The 27,984-nt window shown below is 42.9% G+C and overlaps 2 protein-coding genes across 8 annotated transcripts in view; one reads left to right on the top strand and one right to left on the bottom strand.

Moving 5' to 3' along the window:
• Positions 1-27,984, top strand: part of LOC144987262 (uncharacterized) — a 211,522-nt gene that overhangs the window by 36,783 nt on the left and 146,755 nt on the right. The gene's annotated exons all lie outside the window — the stretch shown is intronic.
• Positions 1-27,984, bottom strand: part of afap1 (actin filament associated protein 1) — a 122,554-nt gene that overhangs the window by 31,805 nt on the left and 62,765 nt on the right. For all 6 annotated transcript variants that reach the window (XM_011473453.4, XM_078936481.1, XM_011473454.4 and 3 more), the window contains 6 exons: positions 24,992-25,074; positions 3,784-3,892; positions 3,446-3,657; positions 3,031-3,210; positions 1,148-1,222; positions 984-1,059 (listed from right to left, as the gene is read on the bottom strand). In XM_011473453.4, coding sequence (XP_011471755.1) covers positions 984-1,059; positions 1,148-1,222; positions 3,031-3,210; positions 3,446-3,657; positions 3,784-3,892; positions 24,992-25,074 — 735 coding nt within the window. The remainder of the gene's footprint in view (positions 1-983; positions 1,060-1,147; positions 1,223-3,030; positions 3,211-3,445; positions 3,658-3,783; positions 3,893-24,991; positions 25,075-27,984) is intronic.

Here is a 27,984-nt window from a genome sequence, read left to right on the forward strand (position 1 = left end):
TGCACTTTGAAAAACTGGCAGAGTTTAAAGATGCATGCATAGCAAGTGACCCTGATCAACATCTTGATCTTCAGCAGCTAGCAGGCTTCACATGTAATCTCCTGCAGTCATTCAAAGCGAGCTTTGGAGAATTTCGCGAGCACACTCGTCTTTTTAAGTTCATCACCCATCCACACGAGTGCGCTGTGGACAGCACGGACTTGAATTACATCCCCGGTGTCTCTGTCAGAGATTCTGTGCTACAAGCTGCTGACCTGAAGGCCTCAGACTTGTGGGTGAATAAGTTCAAGTCACTGAATGAAGATCTGGATAGACTTGAACGACAGCAAGCAGCGCTGGCAAGCCAACACAAGTGGTAAGAAATGAAAGAACTTCAACCTGCAGACCAGCTGATTGTCAAAACTTGGAATGCGCTGACCGTCACATTCTTCACACTGCAGCGTGGGAGTGTTGCTGTACTGACGATGTTTGGCTCCACATCTGCATGTGAGCAGACTTTCTCACATCTAAAGAACATTCAGACCTACCTACGATCTCGTCTAACTGATGGAAGTCTCAACGCCCGCATGAAGCTGAAACTCACCACGTATCAACCAGACTAGACCATCAGCAAAACCACCATGCAGCACCAGAATCACATTAATGCTCAGAAATACTCATCATTTATTAGCAACAGCATAACAATGTTATTCAAAAGAATCCACAGACTTATTGTACTCTTATTGTAATTGGCTCTCATGAAATTACATTTAAAAATATGTGGCGTTTCTGGCTCTCTCGGCCAAAAAGGTTCCCAACCCCTGGCCTAATGGATGAAATGAAAGCATTATTCCTTGATATTTGTGGACCACATTGCTTCCAGTGACCTTGCAAGGTAGCTATGATACTGCATGAAAAGCTGCTGTTTAAGTTTTTACTTCTTTTGGATTAATAAAGTACTAAATTGATTAAATTGAACTGTGACGTGTAGAAATAAACATTACCCGGATCTCTCCATTCACTGTGACCGTTCTCATGGGCTGCTTCACCATCTGAATTTGGTCTGTCACATGGCGTTCTCTATCAGCAAAAAAGTGAGTTCAGCAAAATTGACCTGAAACAATCGCTGCAGCAAAAACATCAGCAGATAACTATCCATTTAGTTTACCTTCTCAAGTTCAGGCAGTCCAGATCCAGCTCCATCTATGTCTGCACTTCCACTAACACACACCTCTCTCATCACCTGAAAAAATATCAAGAAAGGTTTGATGAAGTTCTTCTTTAACCAGTTTACACATTATTCAAAAAGTATGACTTATCAGTTTTTAAGACTGATGGTCCTAATTAGAAGGTATTTATGTCCAAGACAGCTGTCATTTTATTTGAGTGATTTTTTAGTACAAATAATACATGAAAGTAAGGTGGAGATGTTTGGTCATTATGCACAAAACTGGGATGGATGAAACCAAACAGCATTTAAGGCAAAGACAAAGTTTAGAATTCCTATAAATATTTAATTAAAATAAGGTGGGGCGCACATGAAAGAGCTGTATCAACTTTGATAAACTGCATAGAATATTCTATCAAAGATTCTCCACATTTCCCACACATCAGACACACACATTGTACATAAAAGTGTCCCTAAATAAAGTTTACTCTGATAAAACATGGAAAGAAGAGTTGCAGGCTGTGACTTCTCCTGGATGCCCTCCCCTCCTCTGAGATCTCCTGTGAGAGACACAGCTGCAATATTTTCTCATCAATACTTTCTTATTAAGCTACTTTATGAGGTGTGGCTTTCTCGCGTTCAGTGTCTCATTGCCTTTTGAACCTTCCCTGATTTTGGTTTTGTTCATTCTGGTTATTAAAACCTTTGATAATTCGATGATCTGTGTCATGTCCTTCCTGCCCCTGGGTTTCCTCGTTGCCCAATCCGTCACAGAAGAGTTCTTCCACTTCTTATATTAGAAAATGTTGTACTTCTGGCACCGGTGTAATGAAGCCAATTCAGTCGCCATTTTTCCACGATACGGGTGGCGCCATGTTGGAGACAGACGACAGTGATTGGTCCAAGTCAGTTTGAGTCGACGTTTCTAGAGCCACTTGTTGCCAATCAGGAGTGAGCTTGTTCAAAGTCCACACCCCTTCCACTGAAAGCAGCTCAGGAGAATCTGTCAATCAAATGTTTAGGGGGGGGGGCAGTGGGCACCACATGCTTTTACTGAGGCAACCAATTGGTCAGTTTTTAACTTGAATGATACGCGAAAAAGAAATAAATATCATGAAAAAAAAGAGGATTATCAAGAAGATGTTTTAAAAAAAAGGTTTCAGGGCCAGAATTCTGACCAATAGAATGAGTGAGTGGCAGCTGTTTGGTTCTCTATAGAAGTCTATGGGATTTTGGCTTCTTGGAGCCACTTCCTGTTTGGAACCCCAGGGGGAGGGGCCACTAAGTCCAGTTCTTTCATACTGTCAATGGGTTGAATGTCTTTTTGCTTCCATCACATGTAGATAAATAAGGCAACACAGATTAGTGAGCACAACAGGAAAAAAACTGACAGTTTGCCACAAAACAAATTTATACTTCCTGTATATCTGTAGTTTTCAACTGATAGTGCTTTTGCTCCCAGTGCTCGATCGATTTTTCCATACATATCTTCGTTATCTTTTGCATTCCCATTATGAAGCATGTTTGTGGACTGTGGGAGGAAGTCAGAGTACCCAAACAAAACCAAAAATGCACCATGAGATCATACAACTTCACAAAGAAAAGTCCCAGCTGGGATTCAAACCAGGGTCTTCTCACTGTAAGGCGAGAGCGCTAACCAATGCACCAGCATGCAGCAAACCAGAAATCAAATGAAGCAAATACATTAAATTAAATTGAATCTACATTTTGTTGAAACTTGTGTATTTTTTAAAAAAAAACAATGATATTTTATCTTGTTGATCTGAGAACTGCTACTTTAATTACCACCAGGGAACACTGGCCTGTGCATGAATAGGCCACTGAAGCTCTACCACACAGGTCTCACACTTAATTATCTTTACCTTCAGCCATTCCTCAGCTTGTTCTTTGCTCTGCACAGCCAGCACCAAAGCATCCGCCCCCTGATGGACAATCTTTAGTTCATGCTTTTTCTTCTTGCCATCTTTGGGAACGTGAATAATGCTGCATCCCGACAAGATGAGCTCCATCTGGGGGGTTTGGTCTTTGGAGGATTTGTAACACTGGAAGGTAAAACATCAGAGAATCTAAATAACACAGTATAAATATAAAGGATATAAGTTTGACTGATCAGTTTATCTCCAGCTTCTGCCTGATACATTCTCTTTTAGTTCCAGTCAAAGTAAACTTGTTTTTTTAAACATTTTCAAATCTTTTTGTTTACTATTTCACATTTTTCTGTTAAAAAATGGGAAACCTTTTTTTTTAACAGTTGTATTGCATGCACCAGTGTCTCACCAGCAGTTTGTTGTCTTTAATGACACACAGGAGTTTGGTCCACTGCCCGAAGCGTTTCTTGCGCAGCAGAAAGGCACAAATGAGGGCATCTTTCACCAGATCCATAGACGCTTCCTCAGAAGGCCACTGGTGATGCATCTTTCGTCCTTTTCCATCCTCTTCTTCCTCATCATATGACTCATAGGAACTACTCATGGCATCTGAATCATAGTCTGAGAAAACAATAATAGATCTTTTCATATTAAAATAAAGCAAAAAGCAATACGTTTTGGAGATTTCTACTGATGGACACCTATATACAAATGAAAGTGAAAGAGAGAAAAGAGCCAGCAACTTACTCGAGGTGATATACTCAGGTGTCTTCCCTGGACTCAGAGGGACAGCCTCTTCGTAGTAACCTTCTGGAAGAGAAGAACTCGGCAGAGGAGGAGGGCCACTGCTGGGAGCCTGCAGACACCAAGTTTTTGTTGATTACACAGTCAGTCTCCATTCTTTCAAGATAGCTATGGTAAAAAATGCAATTCTGCACTTGCCAATTTTCTATTTTGTGACTTTTACACTTGCTAGGCGCTGGGTTGATAAAACCAATTTGAATCCATCCAAGCTTAATAGATCAAAAAACTGTAGATCAATCTTTTTCACCTTTCCTTTTTAGGTGACCTAAGGCAGAACAGCAGTATCGCCAAAGTCTGCTAGCTTGATGCTAACGTATAATGGAATTTCCCATAGGACAGCTAATGCTGTTGCTCGGTCGACCTAAACATAGATTAATCAATGACTCAATGAAAAGCTTTATTTACTCACAGGCAGGAATTTTCCAAACTCTTTTAACCCTTGTGCTATCCTATGGGGTCAAGATGACCATTGACGTGTTATCCCTACCATGACCCATACCAAATCATTTGGCAGACTTGGATGTACATAAGATTATTGAGAGTTCTAGAGTTTTCGACTGTATATCTCCTGCTTGTTTTTTTTCTTTTCTTCCCTGTATATTTTGTGTCTCGTGTTTATTTTTTATCTCTTATCTCTTATCTTATTTCAGTGGTGCTGCTACTACAACTAAATTTCCCTTCGTGGATTAATCAAGTTAATCTTGAATCTTGATTGACAAAGGTGGATAAGGGTGGAGAGGATTTCATGTAATCCATGGACACCAGTGAAGATCACAAATCATTGAAGAAAAAAGATTCAGAGCACTGTTTAGTGGGTCTAGATGACCCAACTCCCAATGTCAAAGTGCCTAAGATAGCACAAGGGATAAAGGAAACTTTTTAAAGTAGCCATCTGTGGTCTAAAGAACAGTTTTTTGCTCCATCTTCTGGAATAAAGTGTAATCCTATAGAACGAGCGTCACCTAGTGGCAAAACTTTAATGGTGACATAATTTATAAAAACACTACTCTCACTAACCTCCGACCACTGAATGTTATTTATAATAGCTTGTGTTGGTTTTTCTTCGTTGTCCGTTTAGAACTCACCGCTGTCTTATGTTTCAGCAACTGTCCTGGCTTCTCCTCTCCTGCCGACGTCAACTTCACTGGCTATTGTACATTTTCAAATGTATTAAGGCCTGTACACACCGGGACGAATATCCGCCAGGCGTTATTCGCCACGTTTTTTGTGTTCACACCCAGGCGATTTTCGCTGACGATGAGCCGAGCGAACATGCAATTTCACTCCCTGACATTAGATGGCGCTTGATGTAAAACAGAAATACTCCTGTACACAAGGTGGCGCTGCGCAACTTTACGCTTCTTAAAGTCACTTTTCACTCAGAAGAAGAGAGCAAGTATTTACGCGCTTGTCAGAATCATACAAAGAAAACATGAATATTTCAAGCACCAGTAGCTCTAACTGGTGCTTGGTTCGGGGATGTTTTAGAATGTCCGTCATTATTTCTTCGCGGCAGTGTAGACGCTACTCGGCGTCTATCTTCTTCGCTGGTATGTGTGCTCAGCAAGGAAGTTTTGTGTTTGAGCGCCCCCAAGTTGTGTTTTACTGTAACTTCAGAAGCTCCAGACACGTGTGCAAAAGCGCCATTCTCATTGGTCGAATAGATTTTGACGCCACGCGTCAAAAAAAAAAAAAAAAACGAACCCGAGGCGTTTTTTAAAAAGTGACGCTTTGACGCGTGGCGTTTTTTCGCGTCGGTGTGCACACTGTCATTGGTGCCCTTTGTTTAGTCACGAGGCGTTAAACGTCGGCAAAAATCGCACGCGAAATTCGTCCCGGTGTGTACGGGCCTTTAACCTCAGCTACCCAGAATATCTCAAAGAATATCTAATTCCTTTTCAGTCTTCTTATGATTTACGTCATGCAGATCAAATCTTTTTTGTTGTTCCAAGAGTTAAAAAAGAAATCGGAAAATATTCATATAATTACAAGGCACCCTCTGACTGGAACAATCTTCCTCCATCCATTCGCCCTTTAACTTCGTTCTTTGCATTTAAAAATGCCTTTTTAGTACATCTCCAACACTCATGTAACTGTTTTTGATTTAATTTGATGTCTTTTCTGCTTTTTATTTATCATTTTTGTTTCCTTCCCTTAAACTAATTGCTAGTAGGTGCATTAAATGTCAATGTGTGTGTGTGTGTGCCTGCTCGTTGTCTTGTAAATTTTAAGTTTTTCTTTGTTTTGACATATGTAAAGTTTGCTCAACTGTATCTGTCGGTATTTGCTTGTTTTGTTGTATGTTGAGGACCCCCTTGAAAACGAGATGACACATCTCAAGGGGCTTATCCTCCAAACAAATAAATTGAAATTGAAATTGAATGCCCTCCAGGAGAGGCAAAACATTTATTTAGTCACTTTAGAGCCTTCACAATGTTAATGATCTGCAGATTATCTCTGTTTTAGAAACTTTGTAATGCTGTATGGTGTTAACAATCTAATTAGTTTGTCATCTTACTGATAAATTTTACAGTATGTAAACTGTATCAGATTAATATGAATATCTTTAAAACGTACAGTACAGACTAAAAGTTTGGACACACTTTCTCATTTAAAGAGTTTTCTTTATTTTCATGACTATGAAAATTGTAGATTCACACTAAAGGCATCAAAACTGTGAATTAACACATGTGGAATTATATACATAACAAAAAAAGTGTGAAACAACTGAAAATATGTCATATTGTAGGTTCTTCATAGTAGCCACCTTTTTCTTTGATTACTGCTTTACACACTCTTAGGATTCTCTAAGAATGCTTCCGAATCAGAAGGTGTGCCTAAACTTTTGGTCTGTACCGTATGTTTATGGTGCCCTGAGGACTTTGCACCGTCTTTGGCTTTCTACTGATCTTCTTCACGTGGAAACAAGGACTTAATGCTGGATTTACATTTCTGTTTAGTACAGTCCTATTGCATTAACACAAAAAAATAGAAGGTTCATTGATCAATTGGAATGTTTTTTGTATTATATTATACAAAGATATTACAGACTATTAAAGCATCTTCAACAATGCCATCATGTTGAAACAACAGCAGAAGCCAGCAACGCTACCTGAGGAAGTGATGTAATGTATGCACATGCATGGATGGCTCGGGTAGCAACATCCAATGAGTTATATAGGATAGAGACACTGCTGTGCTACCATTGCACAGAGCTGGAATAACCAGGATCTGATTTTCACAAGTAAATGATTACACCGCGTTCCAAATTATTCTTATAATGACATTTTTCTTTAATTGTTCTCAATGCAAATGAAACTCAGCATCATTTTTACGTCACTAACCAGAGAGTTTATATTAAACGTCATTGAACAAACCTCCTAAAAATAATTGTATAAGTTTCAACACTAAAAACCTTCAAAGTCACTGTTCCAAATTATTACACACATTTATCGAATGTTGTTTCACAATATTTGAAACATCTATCAAATGTTGTTTCTCAAGATTAGGAGGTCACATTTACTGAAATCCAAAGCTATTCCAATCAAAAACATATTGATAAGTCAAGTTCCATTCGAACATAGGACCTCTTATTTTGAGCAGCCTCACAATTCTTGCATCCATTGAACTTGTGAGTTTTTGGAGAGTTTCTGCTTGGATTTCTTTGCAGGATGTCAGAATTGCCTCCCAGAGTTGCTGTTTGGGTGTGTACTGCCCCCGCCCTCAGATATATTGCTTGAAGATGGTTCAAAGGTCCTCAATAGTGTTCAGGTCAGGGGAGGGTGGGGGCCACACCATCAGTTTATCTCCTTTTCTGCCCATTGCAGCCAATGATGCAGAGGTATTACCTGCAGCAGGAGATGGTGCATTGTCATACATGAGGATCATTTTGTGACGGATAGCATGGATGTTTATTTTTGTACCACAGATCTATTTGGTCAGTCAGAAACTCCACCTACTTTTTAGAGTTCATTTTCACACTTTCAGAGACCCTAAAGGGGCTGATCGGCTCCCTCTCCATGATTCCGGCCTAAAAATGACTCCGCAAACTCCTTGCTGACGTCGCATCCTTGTTGGGACATGGTAGCCATCCACCTACCATCCACTACTCCATCTGGGCCATCATCGTCATCGTACGGCAATCATCAGTAAACAGGACCGTTAAAAAACGAGTCTTCATGTATATCTGGGCCCTCTGCAGCCATTTCAGGATTCAAGATTCAAGATTCAAGAACAACTTTATTAATCCCTGAAGGGAAATTTAGTTGCAGTAGCAGCAATAAGGAAATAGGGGGATAAAGACAGACACAGACACAAAATATACAGGGAAGAAAAGAGGAAAAATTTGAATAAAATAATAATAGAATAACTGTACAGTCTGTAACTCTAGAATTCTCATGTACATCCAAGTCTGCCAGATGAATTGTAGAGTCTAATGGCTGATGGCAGGAATGACTTCCTGTATCGTTCTCTGGCACAGCGGGGGTGTATAAGTCTACCGCTGAAACTGCTTCTCAGGTTGTCCACCTCCCTGAAGAGGGGATGGGAGGTGTAAGGGTAAGGAATAAATGTTTCCAAATTTGTCACATACCCCCCATATTTTTCCCCATATTTTCCTGTAAGTTGTCTTTTTTTTATAAAATCAGTGATGCTCATGTTTATTGAACAGCACTCAGATTACTGGTACAGCGATTCTTCTGTCTCACCACAAGGGGAAGATGACCTTTAGGGAGCAGGCCAGCAGAGCAGCATCTACTGAGCCTGTTTAACGAGACACGAGACAGAAATTGACTGTGTGCTGTTTGTGTTCCAGCTGCTCACTAAAGGCTAACTCTAAAAAAATCCACATTTGTCCGGGTCATCCTTTCAAATGTGCAACAAAAACTGGTGTCAGAAGTGGGATCAGCAGTGCTGTTGAAGAGAGGAAATTGGAGGGCAACACACAAAGATGGAGTTGGAGGAACTACAGGGCCAGCTGAGTGAAGTTCTGCTGCAGCTAAAGTTGGACCAACTGCAAGAGGTGTGTTTTAAAGCTAAAATCTCAACTGAGAAAGAAACAAGAAAGCATACGCTGATCAGACCCATTAGTGAAGCAGTTGATACTGCAATAGAAAATGAAGATGAGGAGGTAGCACATGCATATTTGGACCGCTAAATGAAACATGCAAATGAAGTGAAAGAAAGAGACAGCCAAATGAAAGTTAGTGATGAAACCAGTCAAGATGCAGCTGCCTTAACCAGTCTGAAAGAGCAGTATGCAGCTTTACAGCTGAGTTTTCAGACTGCAAGCAAGAAATTAGAGGAAGAGATGTCAAGGCTGACGAACAAAACGTCCACCCAAGCACAAAGCAGTCATTCAAGTTTTGACTTTACTGGTCCAACAGCAGTTGTGCCACCTGAACTGACAATTCGCCGAGAGTTCAGGATTAATGGGCAAATAGGAGAACGAGGCCAAAAAGACAATCTTTCAAACTTGATCCACCAAATTAAAATGGGACTTAAGAGAAATCACAGTGAGGCTGAAATTATTGAAGCTGTCATCAGAGCCATCAGTCCTGGTTTAAGCCTCCGTGACATACTAGAAATTAAAACGGACCTCACACTCCCACAGCTTCGTACCATCCTGCGAGGGCATTACAAGGAAGATAGTTCCACTGATCTGTATCATCGGCTGATAAATGTCACCCAAGAAAACAACGAGTCTCCACAGAACTTCCTGTTCCGTGCAATAGAACTAAAGGAGAGACTTCTAGCATCATCAAAGGAACCAGGCACAGATGAACAGTACAGTGCTGATCTGATACAGAAGAAATTCTTGCGAGCTGTTGCTACAGGCTTAAGCAGTGACAACGTGAAATATCAGATTAAAAACTATCTAGATGATCCATCCATCACCGATGATGTCCTAATAACAAAGATAAATGAGGCAGCAAGTTTTGAATGGGAGAGACAACAAAAATTCAAGAAGAACAGGGAACCAAGAGTGAGAGAAGTAAAGGTTGAGACACCACCGGTCCATGAAACAACAATTGGTGCAGTCGGCGGACAAAGACAGCCATCTCCCACACCAACAAAGAGTAAAGCTGTAAAAACAAATTCAACATCAAGTCAAAAAGAAACTGCGCTTCTAGAGATCATCAGCCAGTTAAAGGGGGAAATTGCTGAAATTAAAGGAGCCATCCAGAATTCACACCGACCTTCCAGACCACGCCATGTGGTACGGAAACGAGGCTGCAGAGACTGTCAGGACAAAAACATTGGGGAACAATGTAACCATTGTTTTAAATATGGACAGAGTGGACACCTGTCTAAAGGATGTAGAATGCAGAGGAGACCTTCAGACAGATCAGAGCAAATTGACATGCTGGCCAACACAGTGGCAGCCTGCCAGCCCACACCTGGTCAACAAAGCGAACTGCAACAATGCACCCACAAGATCCTCACAGACAGTATTAAACATTTGGAGACAAAAGTAGCATTTAATGCCCAAGATCAGATACACGAGACAGTCACTGTTAGCCTTCTCTCCCCAAAACGGAGGGCTCAGCTCCTGAACCTCATCGGAAAGAAGCACATAATTTCCTGTCTGCTTGATGGCATCGAAACAAAAGCATTGTGGGATACTGGATCACAGGTTTGCCTTATCAATGAAAAGTGGAGACAGCAAAACCTTCCACACACCAGTGTAAGACGTTTAAGTGAGATCATTGGACCTGGTGCACTAGATGGACGAGCTGTAAATCAGACTTCAATTCCTTTCTCTGGATGGGTTGAAGTCAAATTTGCGTTGCCCACAGCCAAACCTGCACCATTTGACTTATTGGTCCCAGTTCTTGTATCCTCAGAATGTGGCGTTGCAGAGGAGCCAATCATTGGCTTCAATGTGATTGAACATCTGCTGGAAAAGTGAATATAACCACCCCGTGTTGCTACAGAGGTCATCAGTGCTGCATTCTCCATCGACTGTAAGAAAGCAGAAGTCTTCCTGAAAGTGATGAAATCTGGAGATGATGGACTTGACGAGGGTGCAGTGAAGACAGGGAGAAAACCTATAAGTATCCCAGCTGGTAAGACGAGAGCTGTCAAGTGTAGTGTGAGAGCAGGCCCACTACCCACACGACAAGATGCACTCTTTGAGCCTGACCAAACATCACAGCTGCTTGAGGGTCTGGAGGCACAGGAGGGTGTCATAAAGTTACAACAAGGTACGTGGTCCCGCATCATCCTCCCAGTCACAAATAACACAGCTCATGATGTTTTATTGCCTCCAAGAACTGTAATTGGTCAAACTCAGATGGTAAGAACAATTTATCCTGCAAACTCAAAAGTGGCAGAAACAAGACAGATTAAATCAAACCTCTTAACCACTGAACAGTCAAACACACAACAAGGTAACCTGGCATTTGATTCAAAAGATGTGGCAACTTACAGCAGTGAAGACCCGTGGGATCCACCTGTCCCTCTCGACCATCTTCCCCCAGCACAGCAGCAACAGGTAAAGAAATTATTAAGGGAAGAATGTAGAGTCTTTGCTCGTGATGATCATGATGTTGGCACCATCCCTTCTCTCCAACTTAAAATACGTCTCAACGACCCCACACCGGTGAGGCGAACCTATATGTCAGTCCCAAAACCACTTCACAAAGAGGTTAAAGAGTACCTGGAAGATTTGTTGAATCGAGGGTGGATAAAAAAATCAAAATCTCCCTACTCCAGCCCTATAGTATGTGTGCAGAAAAAGGATGGTAGTTTTCGTTTGTGCTGTGATTACAGGTAACTAAACATGAAATCCATACCTCATCGCCACCCGATTCCCCGCATAAAAGATATGCTGAACACCCTGAAAGGAAGTTCCTGGTTCTCCGTCCTTGACCAAGGGAAAGCGTACCATCAGGACTTTCTGGAGGAGTCCAGTCGCCCTCTCACCGCGTTCATCACACCATGGGGGCTTTATGAGTGGGTAAGAATCCCTTTTGGTTTAACATCAGCGCCGGCAAAGTTCCAGAGGTCAATGGAAGAGTGTCTTGTGGGACTGAGAGATGTGCTTTGTCTACCATATTTGGATGATAATCTTGTGCACTCTAAAACTTTTGAAGCCCACCTTAGTGATCTGAGAAAGGTTCTTCAGCGCTATGAGAACCATGGAGTCAAGTTAACACCAAAAAAATGTGAGCTATTTAAAAAGCAGGTGAGGTTCTTAGGAAGGCTGGTAACTCTTGATGGGTACACCATGGACCCTGCTGACATCGCACCGGTTCAAGCTTTAAACCAGAGGAACCCGTCCACCATCGGGGAACTGAAGAAGTTGTTGGGATTCATCTCCTACTACCGCACCTACATTCCTAATTTCTCACGGATTGCCAAGCCCCTGTATGATCTGCTGTCCAGTGAGAAGGCTTCAAAGGTAAAAGATGGAAGGAAAAAGCTTGACAAAAAGACAAAAAACAAAGGAGGCCGGTTACCATCATCTCACCCAGTTGTGTGGTCAGCTGCACATCAACAGGTACTTTGTCAGTTAGTTGACTGTCTCACTCAGCCTCCAGTTCTGGGTTACACTGATTTTGAGCAGCAGTTTATCCTACACTGTGATGCATCACAGGAAGGACTTGGAGCTGTCCTCTACCAAAGGCAGAGTGGGAAGCTAGTGGTTATTGCTTATGGGTCAAGGACTTTAACTGTTCCAGAAAAGAACTATCACCTCCATTCAGGAAAGTTGGAGTTCCTTGCCATGAAATGGGCCATATGTGAGAGGTTCAGAGATTACCTCTATTACTCGCCACCATTTGTTGTCTACACTGACAATAATCCACTCACATATGTACTCACAACAGCCAAGCTAAATGCCACCACACACAGATGGGTGGCTGAACTAGCTGATTTTCAGTTCACTATTAAGTATCGACCAGGGAGAGCCAACAGGGATGCCGATGGTCTGTCACGCATGCCTCTAGACATAGACCATTTCATCCAAAACTGCACCGAGACTGTGACACCGGAGGTAATGAACAGCGTGACTGAACCTTTGGCTGTCCAGCTGGCAGAAGGTGAGCCTTGGTTGTGCCCTCTGACCATCTCAACAGCAATAACAGAGATTCAGAAGGAGGCCTGGATGTCAGTGGAGGAGATTCCTAAAGCAGACCTTAGACTGGCACAGCAGGAGGATCCTGTAATTGGTGAGGTGCTCAAGTTTGTCACAACCAATGAGTGGCCAAAAGGTGGAACCCATGCTCACAACAAAGGAATAGGTGCTCTTACATGACAAAAGCAGAAGCTGTATGTGGACAAAGAGGGTCTACTGTATAGGAAAACATCCAACCGCTCACAGCTACTACTCCCTAAGAAATTTCACAAGCTTATTTACAAAGAATTGCATGAGGACATGGGCCATTTAGGTGTCGAGAGAGTTCTGACCCTCATCCGAGACCGTTTTTACTGGCCTCACATGCAGAAGGACATTGAGTACTATGTAACTCAGGGATGCAGCTGTCTGAAAAACAGGCGCCCCAATAAGCCAACCAGAGCGCCCCTCATCAACACTACCACCACCTACCCATTTGAACTGGTTTCTGTTGATTTCTTACATTTAGAGAAATGTAAGGGGGGATACGAATACATCCTGGTTGTGATGGACCACTTTACGCGGTTCGCTCAGGCTTACCCCTGCAGAAACAAGAGTGCCAAAACAGCGGCAGAAAAAATATTTGGAGATTTTGTCTTAAGATTGGGTTTTCCCACCCGCCTTCATCATAACCAGGGCAGGGAGTTCGAAAATAAGCTGTTTGAAAAATTACAACAACACAGTGGAGTCAAAGGATCGAGAACTACGCCATACCATCCTCAGGGGAACGGTCAGGTGGAGCGCTTTAATCGAACGCTGCTGGCCATGCTTCGAAACCTTCCCGAGACTGATAAAGCTGGTTGGAAAGCATCCCTGGCAAAAGTTGTCCACGCTTACAATTGCACACGCAATGAAGCAACCGGATATGCACCTTACTTCTTGTTCGGAAGGAACGCCAGACTTCCAATTGACCTGATGTTTGACCTCACAGTGAAAGATCAAAGCCGTTCACACAGAGAATATGCTGAGAAGTGGCGAGCTCGCATGAGTGATGCTTACAGGCTGGCGTCAGAGACAGCACACAAAGAGGGAAGACGAGGAAAGCTACTCTATGACAAGAAGGTTCATGGTGCTGAGCTGGAGCCAGGATGTAGAGTGCTGGTCAGAAATCTCATTTAAAAAGGAGGACCAGGGAAACTGAGATCTTTCTGGGAAGACACTGTGTATGTAGTGACACAAAGACGACATCAGGACAGTCCAGTTTATGAGATCAAAGCTGAAAATGGAAGAGGTAGAGTCTGTGTGGTCCACAGAAACCTTCTCTTGCCATGCAACTTCTTGCCGGTGGATGAAGAAACCTTACAAGGATACCAAAACAATAAGAAACCCAGAGTCAACAAAGGACGATCTCCACAAACAGAGCAAGACGACAGTTCAGGGGATGATGATGACTGGACAGGAATCACGGGATGGCCAACAGATCATCAGAAGCGTCAGTGTGAAGTGGAACCTCCAACTGATCAAGGAAGCACTGCAGCTGAACATCAAGATGAGAATGAGCCACAAAATGAGGAGGGCGAGCTTCATGAGGACGTTGAGATACAAGAAGACGAATGTTCTCAAGGTGCCAGTCTCAGTCAGCCTGAAACGGAAAGCAGTGATCAAGAAGAGGTCCAACCGTCATGTGCTGAGGAGAGAAAGTATCCTTTCAGAATGAAAAAGCCAAAGTTAAGGTTTACTTACCATCAGTTAGGACAGCCTGTTATGGCATCTGACTGAAATGTTCTGGTAAAGAGTTAAGATTAATGTGACAGCTAAGTTAGAATTATTTTGGTTCCGATGTTCATTTCCAGTAAGACAACAAATCTTTTTCTTTTGTAATGTTTAAGTGTTTTTTATATACACAAAATAGACAGTATGCCTTATTTTTACAGTGGGGATGATTAAATGGTTATGTTAAGGTTACTGTATCATATGTGAACTAGGAGGTATAAACTATGTTAAAGTGCCTTACTCAGAGGGAATACAGATACCCCTGCGATTGATGGACGTAGCAGTGGACTGTCATCCTGCACAATGACACCATCTGCAAGCATATGGCAGAAAGGGGGAGATACCTGTCGTGTGAAATACTGTGGGAGCAGTGACGTATTCTTACAAACGGTTGTTGAACTCTAACTCCTACACAGTTGTACCCTGTCCGAATGCAATAACAATTGCCACATAGGGTCAGATTTTGCCGTATGGCAGGGACGCCATTTAATTTTTGAGGGGAGAGTGTAAGGGTAAGGAATAAATGTTTCCAAATTTGTCACATACCCCCCATATTTTTCCCCATATTTTCCTGTAAGTTGTCTTTTTTTATAAAATCAGTGATGCTCATGTTTATTGAACAGCACTCAGATTACTGGTACAGCGATTCTTCTGTCTCACCACAAGGGGAAGATGACCTTTAGGGAGCAGGCCAGCAGAGCAGCATCTACTGAGCCTGTTTAACGAGACACGAGACAGAAATTGACTGTGTGCTGTTTGTGTTCCAGCTGCTCACTAAAGGCTAACTCTAAAAAAATCCACATTTGTCCAGGTCATCCTTTCAAGTGTGCAACAGAGGGATTGTCCATGATGGTTCCCAGTTCAGCCAGTAGTCTGTCCCCCACTACTTCTTCCAGATTGGCAATCTTGAAGCCAATAACAGACCCTGCTTTTCTAATAAGTTTGTTCAGTCTGTTGGCCTCCTTTGCTTTGATGCCAGCACCCCAGCACACTGCAGCAAAGAAGATGGTGCTCGCCATGACAGACTGGTAGAACATGTGGAGCATCCTGCTGCAAACATTGAAGGACCTGAGTCTCCTCAGGAAGTAAAGTCTGCTCGTGCCCTTCTTGTAGACCGCCTTAGTGTTTGTGGACCAGTCCAGTTTATCGTCTAGATGTACTCCCAGGAACTTGTAGGACGAGACAATTTCCACATCCGTCCCACCGATACAGACTGGGGAGGGCGGAGACTTTCTCCTGCTAAAGTCAATCGCCATCTCTTTAGTCTTGGCCACGTTTAGCTGCAGGTAATTTTCCCCAGACCACCTGACGAAACGCTCCACGAGGCTCCTGTACTCCTCTTCCCGTCCATCTTTCACACACCCGACTACAGCTGTGTCATCAGAGTACTTCTGGAGGTGACAAAGCTCAGAGTGGTACTGGAGGTCAGCTGTGTATGTGGTGAATAGGAAGGGGGACAGCACGGTTCCCTGAGGGGCTCCTGTGTTGCTTATCAGGGTGTCAGACACACAGCTCTGCAGTCTCACAAACTGAGGTCGACCTGTCAGGTAGTCCTCATTCCACGAGACGAGGGGGGCATCCACCTGCATCTTCCCTAACTTCTCCCTCATCATTCTCGGCTGGATGGTGTTGAAGGCTGAAGAGAAGTCAAAGAACATTATCCTCACTGTGGTGTTTGGCTTTTCCAGGGAGGAGTATGCCCTCTGCAGCAGGTATATCAGTGCATCCTCCACTCCAGCCTTGGGTTGGTATGCAAACTGCAAAGGGTCTTGGAAGGGGCTCAACAGGGGTCTGAGATGTGACAGCACCAGCCGCTCCATGACCTTCATAACATGGGAGGTCAGTGCTATAGGCCTGTAGTCACTAGGGGCCTCAGGATGGTTTTTCTTTGGCACCGGGATGAGGCAGGAAGTCTTCCACAGCACTGGGATCCTCTGAAGATATAGGCTCAGGTTGTACAGGTGCTGAAGTACACCACATAGCTGGCTGGAACAGTTCTTGAATATCCGGGGACTGATGCCATCAGGTCCAGCAGCCTTTCGCTGGTTGAGCCTCTCCAGCTCTCTCCTGGCCTGAGTGGATGTGATGAGCAGTCCATTTTGGGAGGTGGGGGTAGGGTCTGTGAAAGATGTCAGCTGTGGTGAGGGGGGAGGGGATTTCAGAGGTGCTGATGATTGCCCTGGAAGGTGAGTGGAAGGAGTCCAGTGGTCGTTCAGTGGATAACTGGGTGGACTGATGAGGGAGGGGGAGCTGGTGTCAGACCTGTTTAAGAACTGGTTTGGATGCCATGCAGGGCAGCTGAGGGAGGGAGGTGGGGGGAGCTGAGGTGTTAATGGCCCTAGAAGGTGGGAGGAAGACCGTTGATCACCCAGAAGAGGAGTAGGGGGGCAGCTGGGGGAGGGGGAGCTGGAATCAAACCTGTTAAAGTTTCTGCTTGTGAGTGTTGTTTTGAATAGAAGGTTTACGTGGTTTACGCAGCTGCTCTCTTAATCTGATGTGTTTATCTGACAGAAACCTTCCTTATTTTGCCTTCATCTGCACCAAACCGGGTAGTTCCGGAATCCTCAAAAAATCTCTTAATAGTACGATAATCACGTGTAAGTTTTCCTGAAATATCCAAGGTTTTCATGCCTTGGCATTTCACTATTTCAGGCTTTTCAGCATATATTCCTTGAGGATCTTGGTCTGCTTAATAATGTGGAACGTCCTTCTTAAGTAGTTTTCCCCTTAGCTCACTTGACAAACTAGCTATCACAGGTGTCTGAGATTGATGTCAGTAGGAAGAAAAATGCGTCATGTAAACGGCGTTCGGAATAGTCTGCCCCGATCAGTCTCGTTCGGATCAAAATTTCTTTCCGATTGAGATAGGTGGTTATGCCTATTGTTGATCCGGTCGTTGTTCATGTAAACGGTTCATTCCGATCATGTGTCCCTACTGCTCGCTCTGGTTTAACATCATCCAATGAAGGATGTTTTGCTCCAGAAGAAGCTTTGGAGCTCAAACAGGACTGACCGGCTGCTACGCGGACGCCCGGTGCGACGCGCAGACGGCTCTGGTCCGGGCTTGGCTGCCGGTGGAAGGAGCGAACCATGTCTCTGAGCAGAGGGGAACGTTTGAGGGGAAGGGGGGATGCTTTGTTACGTGTGCGCTATGTGTGGGAGACATCCGATTGTGATCCGTCCTGCAGTTCTAGGTAAACGAGCTGCCGAACTCAGGAGAACCGGGTCTCCCGGTAAAAGTGTGTGTCCGGGCAGAGCTTGGACCGTCAGCTCACTCAGCGGCTTTGGGGCAGTGTGTGAGCTTTTCAAATCAGAAATGTGGCTCCGTCCTTAGAAATCGTTCAAACAATCACGTGGATTCGTGTTTCCAGTCGTGTCCCGACTAAATAAAGGCTGATGTTATTCCCACATATTTACGTGCAGCAAAGATGCAGATTGCAGCATTTCCAGCATGGATTTCATGTTCATCCAAGGCTGAATGTTGTTAGCACATGTTAGCCTTCCTCTAACCCTGGCTTCTTCCAGCTCCGTTCCGGCACAAAAAAGCACTGACCACACGGATTAAAATTAAAATGATGAGCGAACAGGCGCTTCATAATAACCATCACAATAATAAGAGCACGTTAAGTAGATCATCTTTTATAATACCGAGCTGTCACATATATGCATGCACGCCGTTCAAAATCTATAACTTCTTTTTTTTTTTAACCCAAGGTATTTTTATTGAGTTTTACATTATACAAACACAATTACAGAGTTCTGTAAGTCTGAAAGACAAATTACTAAAAGAAGTGTTTATAATAAAACTAAGGAAAGGAAACAAAAAGAAACAACAAAAAAATAAAAACATAATAATACGTAAGAATAATAAATAAAATTAACAAAATACCCCATACCATTCCCTGTCACTGCCACCGTCAAGCCATCACTCCATCACGCACGACCTGTACTATATGCTACCACGTGCAGCTAAGCTGCTATAGGCTTATATGACTAAAGAGCTGGAAATGTTCTCAAAAAGGGACCCCATAATTCTTCAAATATGTCAAGAGACTTTTGGAGTGAACATCTAATTTTCTCCAGTTTTAAACAGGACATGATATCCTGTAGCCACTGTGAATAAGACGGGGGAGAGGTATCTTTCCATTTAAGCAGTAAAGCACGTCGTGCCAGGAGTGATGCAAAGGCTATACCCTGTTTTTTGGCAGTACCTGAAACAGCTTGGTCCTCCACAACCCCAAAAATGGCTGTTAATGGATTTGGTTTGAAATCAGTGTTAAATACACGAGACATTGTGTCAAAAATTGTCCTCCAATATACATTCAAATGTGGGCATGAAAAGAACATATGATACAGATAGGCATCTGTAAGATTACATCTTGTGCATAGTGGACTAACTGTGGGGTACATAGAGGCCAGCTTTACCATGGAAATATGGACCCGATGTACCACCTTGAACTGAATTAGTTGGTGTCGAGCACAAAATGAAGATGAGTTTACCAGTTTAAGAGCAGAAACCCAAGTATCATCTGATATAGGGAGGCCCATATCTTTTTACCCAGACATCTTAAATTTATCCACAGAGGAATATTTAAGGTTCAACATAGTGTTATATAGTTTAGAAATAAGACCCCTCCTGGATGGATCTAGTGAAAAAATCTTGTCAGTTATTTCTGTTTCTGTGGTAGTTGAGAATTGTGGTAGTTGTGAAACAAAGAAATTACGTACTTGAAGGTAACGAAAGAAATCTGAGTTTAAAAGATCAAATTTCTTTTTCAGTTGAGCAAATGAGGCAAAAGTATCCTCTGTAAGTAGATCTTTAAAGCGAGTGATACCGCTGTGATGCCATCGCAGGAAACCTGAATCCATAGTAGATGGCTTAAAAAGGTGATTCATGGCAAGAGGACTCCAAATGTAGAAACTGTGCAGGCCAAACTGTTTTTTTTAAATTGAGACCATATCTTCAGTGTGTGTTTAACTACAGGGTTGTTAAGAGATGCAATAAAACGTAAAGGCAAACCAGAGCCAACAAAGGTCAGAGGCGAGAGATTGTTGTCTTGGCAGAGCTCGAGCGCTATCCAGTTAGGACAATCCGAGTGGTCAAGGTAGAAAGACCAATTCACAATATTTCTTATATTGGATGCCCAGTAATAGAAGCGAAAATTCAGCAGGGCAAGCCCCCCTTCTATTTTAGTTTTTTGGAGGTAGATTTTATTTAGACGAGGTCGTTTACCCTGCCATATATAGGAAGATATAAGAGAATCTAGTTGCTGAAAAAAAGAGCCAGTAATGCATATTGGAAGAGTTTGGAAAAGATACAGAAGTTTAGGCAGTATAACCATTTTAACAGAGTTCACTCATCCAACTAAGGACATTGATAGGGAAGACCACTGCCGGACTATCAGTTTGATTTGGTTTAAATAAATTGCAAAATTTTCTTTGAATAAATCTTTGTATTTTTGGGTAACTGTGACTCCAAGGTAGGTAAATCTACTGCGCTAGACTTTAAGAGTGAAACCATTAAAGTTTAGGTTCCGTGCTGCTTCGTTAACTGGAAAGAGCTCACTCTTACTAATATTCACCTTATAGCCTGAAAAACTGCCAAAATGACCGAGCAATGCCAGGGCAGAGGGAAGGGACTGAGCTGGATTGGAGACATAGAGCAACAGGTCATCTGCATATAAGGAGACTGTGCTCCACACCTCTTCTCTTGATACCGGATAGGTCTTTACAACTGCGAAGTGCTATAGCAAGAGGTTCTATCGCTAAGTTGAAGAGTATAGGGCTCAAAGGGCAGCCCTGTCTGGTCCCACGGTACAGGTTGAAAGGGATTGATATTTGGGAGTTAGTGCGAATCCTTGCAGTGGGCTCAGAATAAAGTAACTTGATCCATAGATTAAAGGCAGGCCCAAAACCAAATTTTTCCAGTACAGCAAGCAGATAAGGCCACTCGACCCGATCGAATGCCTTTTCTACATCAATAGTAATCACACATTCAGGTACGTCTTCAGGGGCAGAATAAATGTCTAATATTATAATATGCCTGTCTTCCTTTGATGAAGCCAGTCTGATCCTTGGAAATAATGGTAGGGAGGACGCTCTTCAATCTATGAGCTAGGACTTTTGCTAAGATCTCAGCGTCCGTATTCAAAAGTGAGATGGGTCTATATGATGTGCGATCTGTAGGATCCTTGTCTTTCTTTGCAATAAGTGTAATGCAGGCCTCAGTAAAGGACTGGGGTAATCGATCCAATTTGCAAGATTCTAAAAAGACTGAACAGAGTATCGGTGAGAGTAACCTGGAAAACCTTTCAAAAAATTCTGTAGGGAAGCCATCTGGACCAGGACACTTGTTTGACTGCATTGACTTGATGGCCGCAACTATTTCTGCCTCCAATATGGGCTCTTCCAATTTTTTCCGTGAGTCCTCTGAAATAGCAGGAATATCAAGATTGCTGAAAAAGTTATGAATGTCACTGGCATCCCCATGGGACTCTGAGGTGTACAGTTTAGTGTAGAATTCTTTAAACGTCACATTAATTTCTGAAAGGTCACTTGTAGTTTGGCCAGCACCTACTTGTATTTTTGAGATAGCCTGTTTTGCTTTAAAGCCTTTGAGTTGGTTGGCTAGTAATTTGTCAGACTTATCTCCATAGCTATAGAACATGGTCCTGTTTTTTAGAAGCAGACGCTCAGTATAGTGAGTAGTTAGCAAGTCAAATCTGGATTTGAGTACAACTCGTTTCTTGTACAGTGCTGGACACTTGTTTTGGGCATATTGACTATCGATTAGTCCAATTTGGTGAATGAGCTCATTTCTTTCTCTATTTGTTTTGCGCTTCATGCGAGCAGTATACAAAATAATCTGTCACTGTAGGTAAGCTTTGAGGGCATCCCACAGAGTAAGATATGATATCTGTGGATCAACATTAGTGTCAATAAAAAAAGTAATTTCCTTTTCAATAAACTTAGTAAAATTAGTGTCCGATAGAAGAACAGAATTAAATCGCCACTGCCTGCTTCCAGAGATAATACCAGGGAAAGACATAGATAGTGTAAGGGGGGCGTGGTCAGAAATTACAATTGTTTTTTATTCACATGAAGAAATAAAGTGGAGAAGTAAGTTATCAACGAGGAAATAGTCAATTCTAGAGTATGTGTGATGAACTTGTGAAAAGAATGAATATTCCCTGTCTGTAGAATGTAAAAAACGCCAAATATCCTTAATACCAGGGTCTGGGGAGCCAGTTTAGCTCGTGCTGGTTTGCGGCGCCTTCCATCCATGAAACCAGGGTTCGACTCCAGGCTGCTCCCTGTTCCCTTCTCTACCTCTGCCGGTTCCAAGCCCGGTTTGAGAAGGTTGCGTCAGGAAGGGCATCCGGCGTAAAACATTGCCAAATTTACCATGCGAATTGTTCGCTGTGGCGACCCCTGATGGGAGAAGCCGAAAGTGGAAGAAGAGGATCCTTAATACCAAAGTCAGCAAGAAAGTCACAAACCAGACTGGCCGATCTAGTAGCCCCGCTGGGGTTACTAGAAGAACGATCCATACTAGGGTCTAGCCAACAATTAAGGTCCCCGCCCAAAATAAGGTGGTATGTATTTAAATCAGGCGGTATAAAAATGTTCTTTTAAAAAATTCTGCATCGTCCTCGTTTGGAGCATAAACATTGACTAAAACAACCAGTGTTTTGTGTAATCTGCCAGAAACAATCACATACCGTCCAAATTTATCTGATATCACATTTTGGGATTCAAATGGGACATCATGACTGATCAGGATTGAGACCCCTCGTGCCTTCCCCTCAAAGGAGGAATGAAATCGTTGACCGAACCAACATGACAGCAGCCGATTGGAATCTGTGCTACGAATATGGGTTTCTTGTAAAAAAGCAATTTTCGTTATAAAGCGTTTAAGATGGGAGAAAACCTTTTTTCTCTTGACAGGATGGTTTAAACCCTTAACATTCCAGCTTGTAAAATTAATGTGATTAGTCATACTGCATAATTAGAAAGATGTGGTGGAAAGAAAAATAAATAAATAAATAAGTCACAAAGACCCAGCAGTTGGAGCAACAGAACAATGTAATCAGCACTTTTTTCAGTAGCATTATTGACAGTGACAAACCCCCCCTCCCCACCCCCCCCCCCCAATAAGACAGCTACTAAACCAAACAGCAGCAAGCTCTGTAAAATAAACATCTCAAAAGTCCTCTTCAAGTTCCCAAAAAGAAAAACAACTACAAAGCATCAAAAGCCAATGCTCCAGCCCAAAGAAAGTAAAAAAAGACAGCACCTCAAAGAGAGAGGAAGAAAAAAAAGAGAAATATCACCCAGAATGGCGCTGAAGGCTGAAGAAGCGGCAGTCAGTGTTGGAGAAATGATCCTGACCCGGTTTATGTCAACACATCCTTCAAACGTGACCATATAGTTCAGGATGCTCATCGATATATTTCTGTGCTTCTTGAACGGTGTTATCCACTTTCTGACTCCATTGGGTGTTGTTATGTGGAGGCGGGCTGGGTACAATAAAGCCGGCTTCAAACCCCGTTTATACAGTCCAGCCATCAGATCTCTGTACCGTGCTCGTTGGCTCGCCACTTCAGCGCTGTAATCCTCCACAATACGAATGTGCTGGCCTTAGTAGAAAAACCTTCCCCTGCGCCGTGCTTCTCTGATGAGCAGCTCTTTCGTCTGGAAGCGGTGCAGGCGGAGGATGACGGGACGGGGCGGCTTTCCAGTAGTCGGCTTGGGAGCTAGCGATCGGTGGGCTCTGTCAATTTCAGGAAGCGATGGCAGGGTTTCCTTCCCGTATAAATTTTGCAGTAGTTGGGAGAAAAACGCGGTCGGATTACCACTTTTGGTAGCTTCTGACAATCCAAGAATGCGCACGTTTTGACGGCGGCTACGATTCTCCAAATCGGTAGCCTTAGCCTTTAGCTAAGCGTTCTCTTCCCGGAGAGAAGAGCAGGTGTTCTCCAGATCCATGACACGCTGGCTTAGATCATCAGTGGCAAGCTCAAGTGAAGAGATGCGCTGGTCATGATCGTCCAGGAGGAGTTTATTTTGGTCTAGTTTGGAGTCGATTGCATCAAAGGACGACTTGAACTCTGCGGAAAGCTTTTCACAGTGTTCTTCAAGTAGCGCTTTAATGGCATGAAGTGTCAGGCTAGGGCTAACACTAGCATCCTCTTTATCAATAGCTTTCTGTCCTTTAGGCGGCATTTTAGTTCCTTTTGTCAGATCCGGTGATATTAGGAAGTGATAATAGGAAAAACGTAGACAGGGTTGCAATTTTGCAATTTTATTTGTATAGCCCAAAATCACAACAACAGTCGTCTCGATGGGCTTCGAAGTAAAACATGAAATCAAAAATCAAAAAAAAGGTGTATGAGGGCTGAAAAGGTATGAAAAGTAAGAGGTCGGCCGGAGCGTGCTCTAGATGCGACTACTCCATCCACTCACCTCCCTGAAAGATTAAAAATCTATAACTTCTAATTGTAACATTTTTACCGAATTTTTTTTATTTTAGCTGAGTCAGCACATTTTTTGGAACCGTTTTTTGTTTACCACGCCCACATACCTGAAGCGATCTTTTCATATGTTACATCGTTTTGTTCAGCGTGCGCCAGGGAATGGCATATTCATTTTTACGACACTCCAATAAAAAATGCGTCAGCTAGCTAAGATCGCAACACTTGCAAATTCCCCATGCGCATGCCGTTCAAATTTCTACTACTTCTAATTCCAACCTTTTTTTCCACAGCAGCTTGCCATGGATGCCCGACAACCCACTAATGTAGTGTTTGTAGAATTGAGCTGGAAATATTTTTGTGCAATTCCGTGAAAACCACTTAAACAAAAGTGTCGTTTTCCCATATTGTCGAAAAACACGAAAATCGCCATAAATCAGAGTTCGACCCAAGCCGTAGGTGGCCATCCCACAATGACTTCAAAACTTCCTTGGGATGTCCCCGACACGTGTGTTTTGGTTTCGTTACTGATTTTTGACTGTTTTTCTTTTACTCCATGCGCGTTTTTCGGCCCATTCACTTTTTTTACATTATCACTCATTGTGATGTCATCGTCATGGGTGGGGTGTTGTTTACCATAGCGAAAATTCATTTTCTACGGGTCCTAGGTGTGTGCAAATTTTGGTGAATTTTTGTGCATGTGGGTGGGGTCCATTTTTCCCTTAAAGACACAGAAATCTTTCCAACTGCGAAAATAGTCCGGTCCTTGCATCAGTTATGCTGCTGCGGGCCAAAACTAAAGCCCTGCCTCTGATTTGTCACACGTCTGATGAGGGAAAACTCTTACCAGCCAAGGATGGGGGATCTCTGGGAGGGGCATCTGAGGAGGGAGTGGAAGACTGCTGTGGATCTCTGACTTCAATGAAGGCTCTGTCAGGTAAAAGGAATAACATAAAAAATGAAGATTTGCAGCAATAACTAAAGATCCAAACAAACACGCATTTCTTTGCATTGTTGGTAAATGGAAATGTGGTTATTAAAACAGAGGAGCCTTTTATTTTACACAAAACAATTTCCAATGAGAGCTTGAAAACAGTTTAACATAACTCAGTGAAATCAAATATGTTCAGACTGAACCCATTTTTTCCTTCCTCAAATGAATATTCTTCAGCTTTCAACAAAACAGACAAGATTATTCCCCATATTTTGGAAAGTCAAAGAGATTTTGGGTAAGTAAAGTTAAAGTCCCACACCTAGGTGTGTGAAATTTGTGCTGTGGAGCGGTGAGCTACAGACACGTGCTCTGGAAACATTTGGTGACATAACCCCCCAATCCAGCCCCTTAATACTGAGTGTCAAGCAGAGTGACACTGTGTCCTTTTTTGAAAGTCTTTGGTATGACTCAGCCTGCGTTTGAACGCACAACCTTCCAGTTACAGGGCGGACGCTCTACCACAAGGCCACTGAGCTGGTCTAAGTGATTAATGACATAAGCAATCACTTGCCTATATTTGCTATATTTGACTTTAAATTGCCAAAAAAAGTCAACTGAAATCCACCCAATATCTAAAAGAATAAGGAATGCTGAAACTGTAAACGCTTTCCGAAACGATCTCATGAATCAAGACTGGAATGGAATGTATACTGATGATGTAAATGCATATGATGGTGCAGTCACTCCACCTTCAGGTTCCTGATCCACAGCTGTCTTCAGTACAGTTTATTACCCTCAGCCTATGTTAGGCCGCATTTCCACTGCAGGGTTCAAGTGACCCGATTCCGATTTTTTCCTCTCATGTGGCACAGATCGGATATGACCGGTGAACGTGTAAGCAGGACAAAGGCGCATGGATTCTGATTTTCTCAGATCAGATACAGGCCTCATTCATATGTGGAAATAAATCGGATATGAATCGAATACGTGCATTAGCGTGTGCCATGTAAGCAGACAAATCGGATATTCTCCAGTAAATGCGAGTCGTACGTCAGTGACGTCAACTCAGGACACCACCAACTGAGATCACATGACTTATTAAGGTGCTTTTGTGCTGATTTTGCTGTCAGCGTGTTACCTTTCAGCCTCAGCCGTAGTCGGAAACCGCTGTTATTTAATGAAGCGGGACACCGTTGCTCTGGACCAGGCTAGAAACCGTTTATTTCTTTGCTTGTGTTGCGGAGTGGGGGCGTGTATGATGGGGACCGCGCGTGCTTTATGTGTGTGTGTGTGTGTGCGTGTGTGTGTGTGTGTGTAAGGAGAGGAGAGGAGAGCAGGAGAGTGTGACGGGGAACCGTAATAAAAAGAAGGTGTCTCCCCCAAAAGGACTAATTTTGGAGTCTTTTTTAACCCGCTGGAGGCTGAGGGTTCCAAACTGGAAAGTGAACCCCGTAGGAGAATCCGCCTTCGGCCCCGGAGAAAATCTCCCGTGTGTTTCTGACCACGGTCGGAAAGGAGAAGTCATCGCGCAGGAAAGGTTCAACACTTGGATCAAACTGTTATTACAGCACAACGTCTGCAAACACTTCCTCATTCAAAACTCAGAGAGAGCACATGAGCCGGCCGAGCAGCCCCCCTTTTTCCTCTCCAGCATATCACCCCTCCTGCTCATCCTGAGCTGAAGCGCCCAAGGCAACGCCTCCTTCCGTCGCTGTGTTGCCTCCATGACAACCGCAGTCACACAAAAGTCCGAAGGAGGTCTGCGGAAGGCGGAAATGCTGCTACGTAGTCCTCAAAACGTCTACGTTTGATAGTTTCTGCATTGTATACTGTAAATGCAAAAATTGGACACGGGTCATTTTTAAAAGATGATGTAAGCGGGTCGTCAAAAAAATTGGATATAGTCAGAAAATCGGATATGGGCATCAAGACCTGCAGTGGAAATGCAGCCTAAGTGTCTTGGTTTCTGTTCATTCTTGTCAGGTCATCTGCTCTCTTGTGTCACAGTTTGGTTTTTCCCCATAGTTTTGTCATGTTTCAGTTTGGTTATTAAATGTTTTATTTTGTGTCACCAATCCTGGCCTCCTGCATTTTGGGTCCTCAACCACCAGTTCCAACCACCAAACTCTGACTACAATAAACTACAATAAACTATCTTTGGATCTTACAAAAACAAAGTTTGTGGTTTTTGGTAATAAAGAAAAAACAGAAGTGACTTTGTCCATTGACAACAGAAACATAGAACAGGTGACTGAAATTAAATTTTTAGGGGTTGTGTTGGACGACAGATTAACATGGAAATCTCATATTGTCAGGTTGGGAGGGGCAGGTGAGCGTGAAGGACCCAAAATGCAGGGACGGAGGCACACGGGTCCAGGGCAAGGGGTTTATTTTAAAAAAGCGCTGCAGAGCAGGATAACAAAACCAAACTCACTGTGGGCAAAACTTGAAAACATGGCAGAAGGCAGAAGACAGACATGGACATGACAGCCAGGGAAGAGACATTAGAGACATTAGAGACGTTACATGAGAGACATTAATGGACCGGCACAAGCGGAAGGCAGAGACAAGACTTATAAACAGACAGGACTGACACAGGTGAACATGATCAGAACAGATTGGGACCAAGGAAGTACAACTCAAGAACATGACAAAACAGGAAACCTTTCAAAATAAAACAGGAAACAGAACTCAAACATGATTGAAACAATACGGAAAGCAAAAACCAATAGAAAGAAACCCAAACCATGACACATATATTCTATGTAAAAAATAAAGTATCCAGGAGCCTTTTTGTTCTGAACAAATCAAAATATATTTTACCATGTCATATTATGCAAATGCTGTATTGCTCTTTGGTTTGACCTTATTTTACGTATTGTATTGAAGTGTGGGGAAATACATAT

The sequence above is a fragment of the Oryzias latipes genome, chromosome 18, assembly GCF_053564925.1.
Source record: "Oryzias latipes strain Hd-rR chromosome 18, Olatipes_Hd-rR_3.1".
NCBI lineage: Eukaryota > Metazoa > Chordata > Actinopteri > Beloniformes > Adrianichthyidae > Oryzias > Oryzias latipes.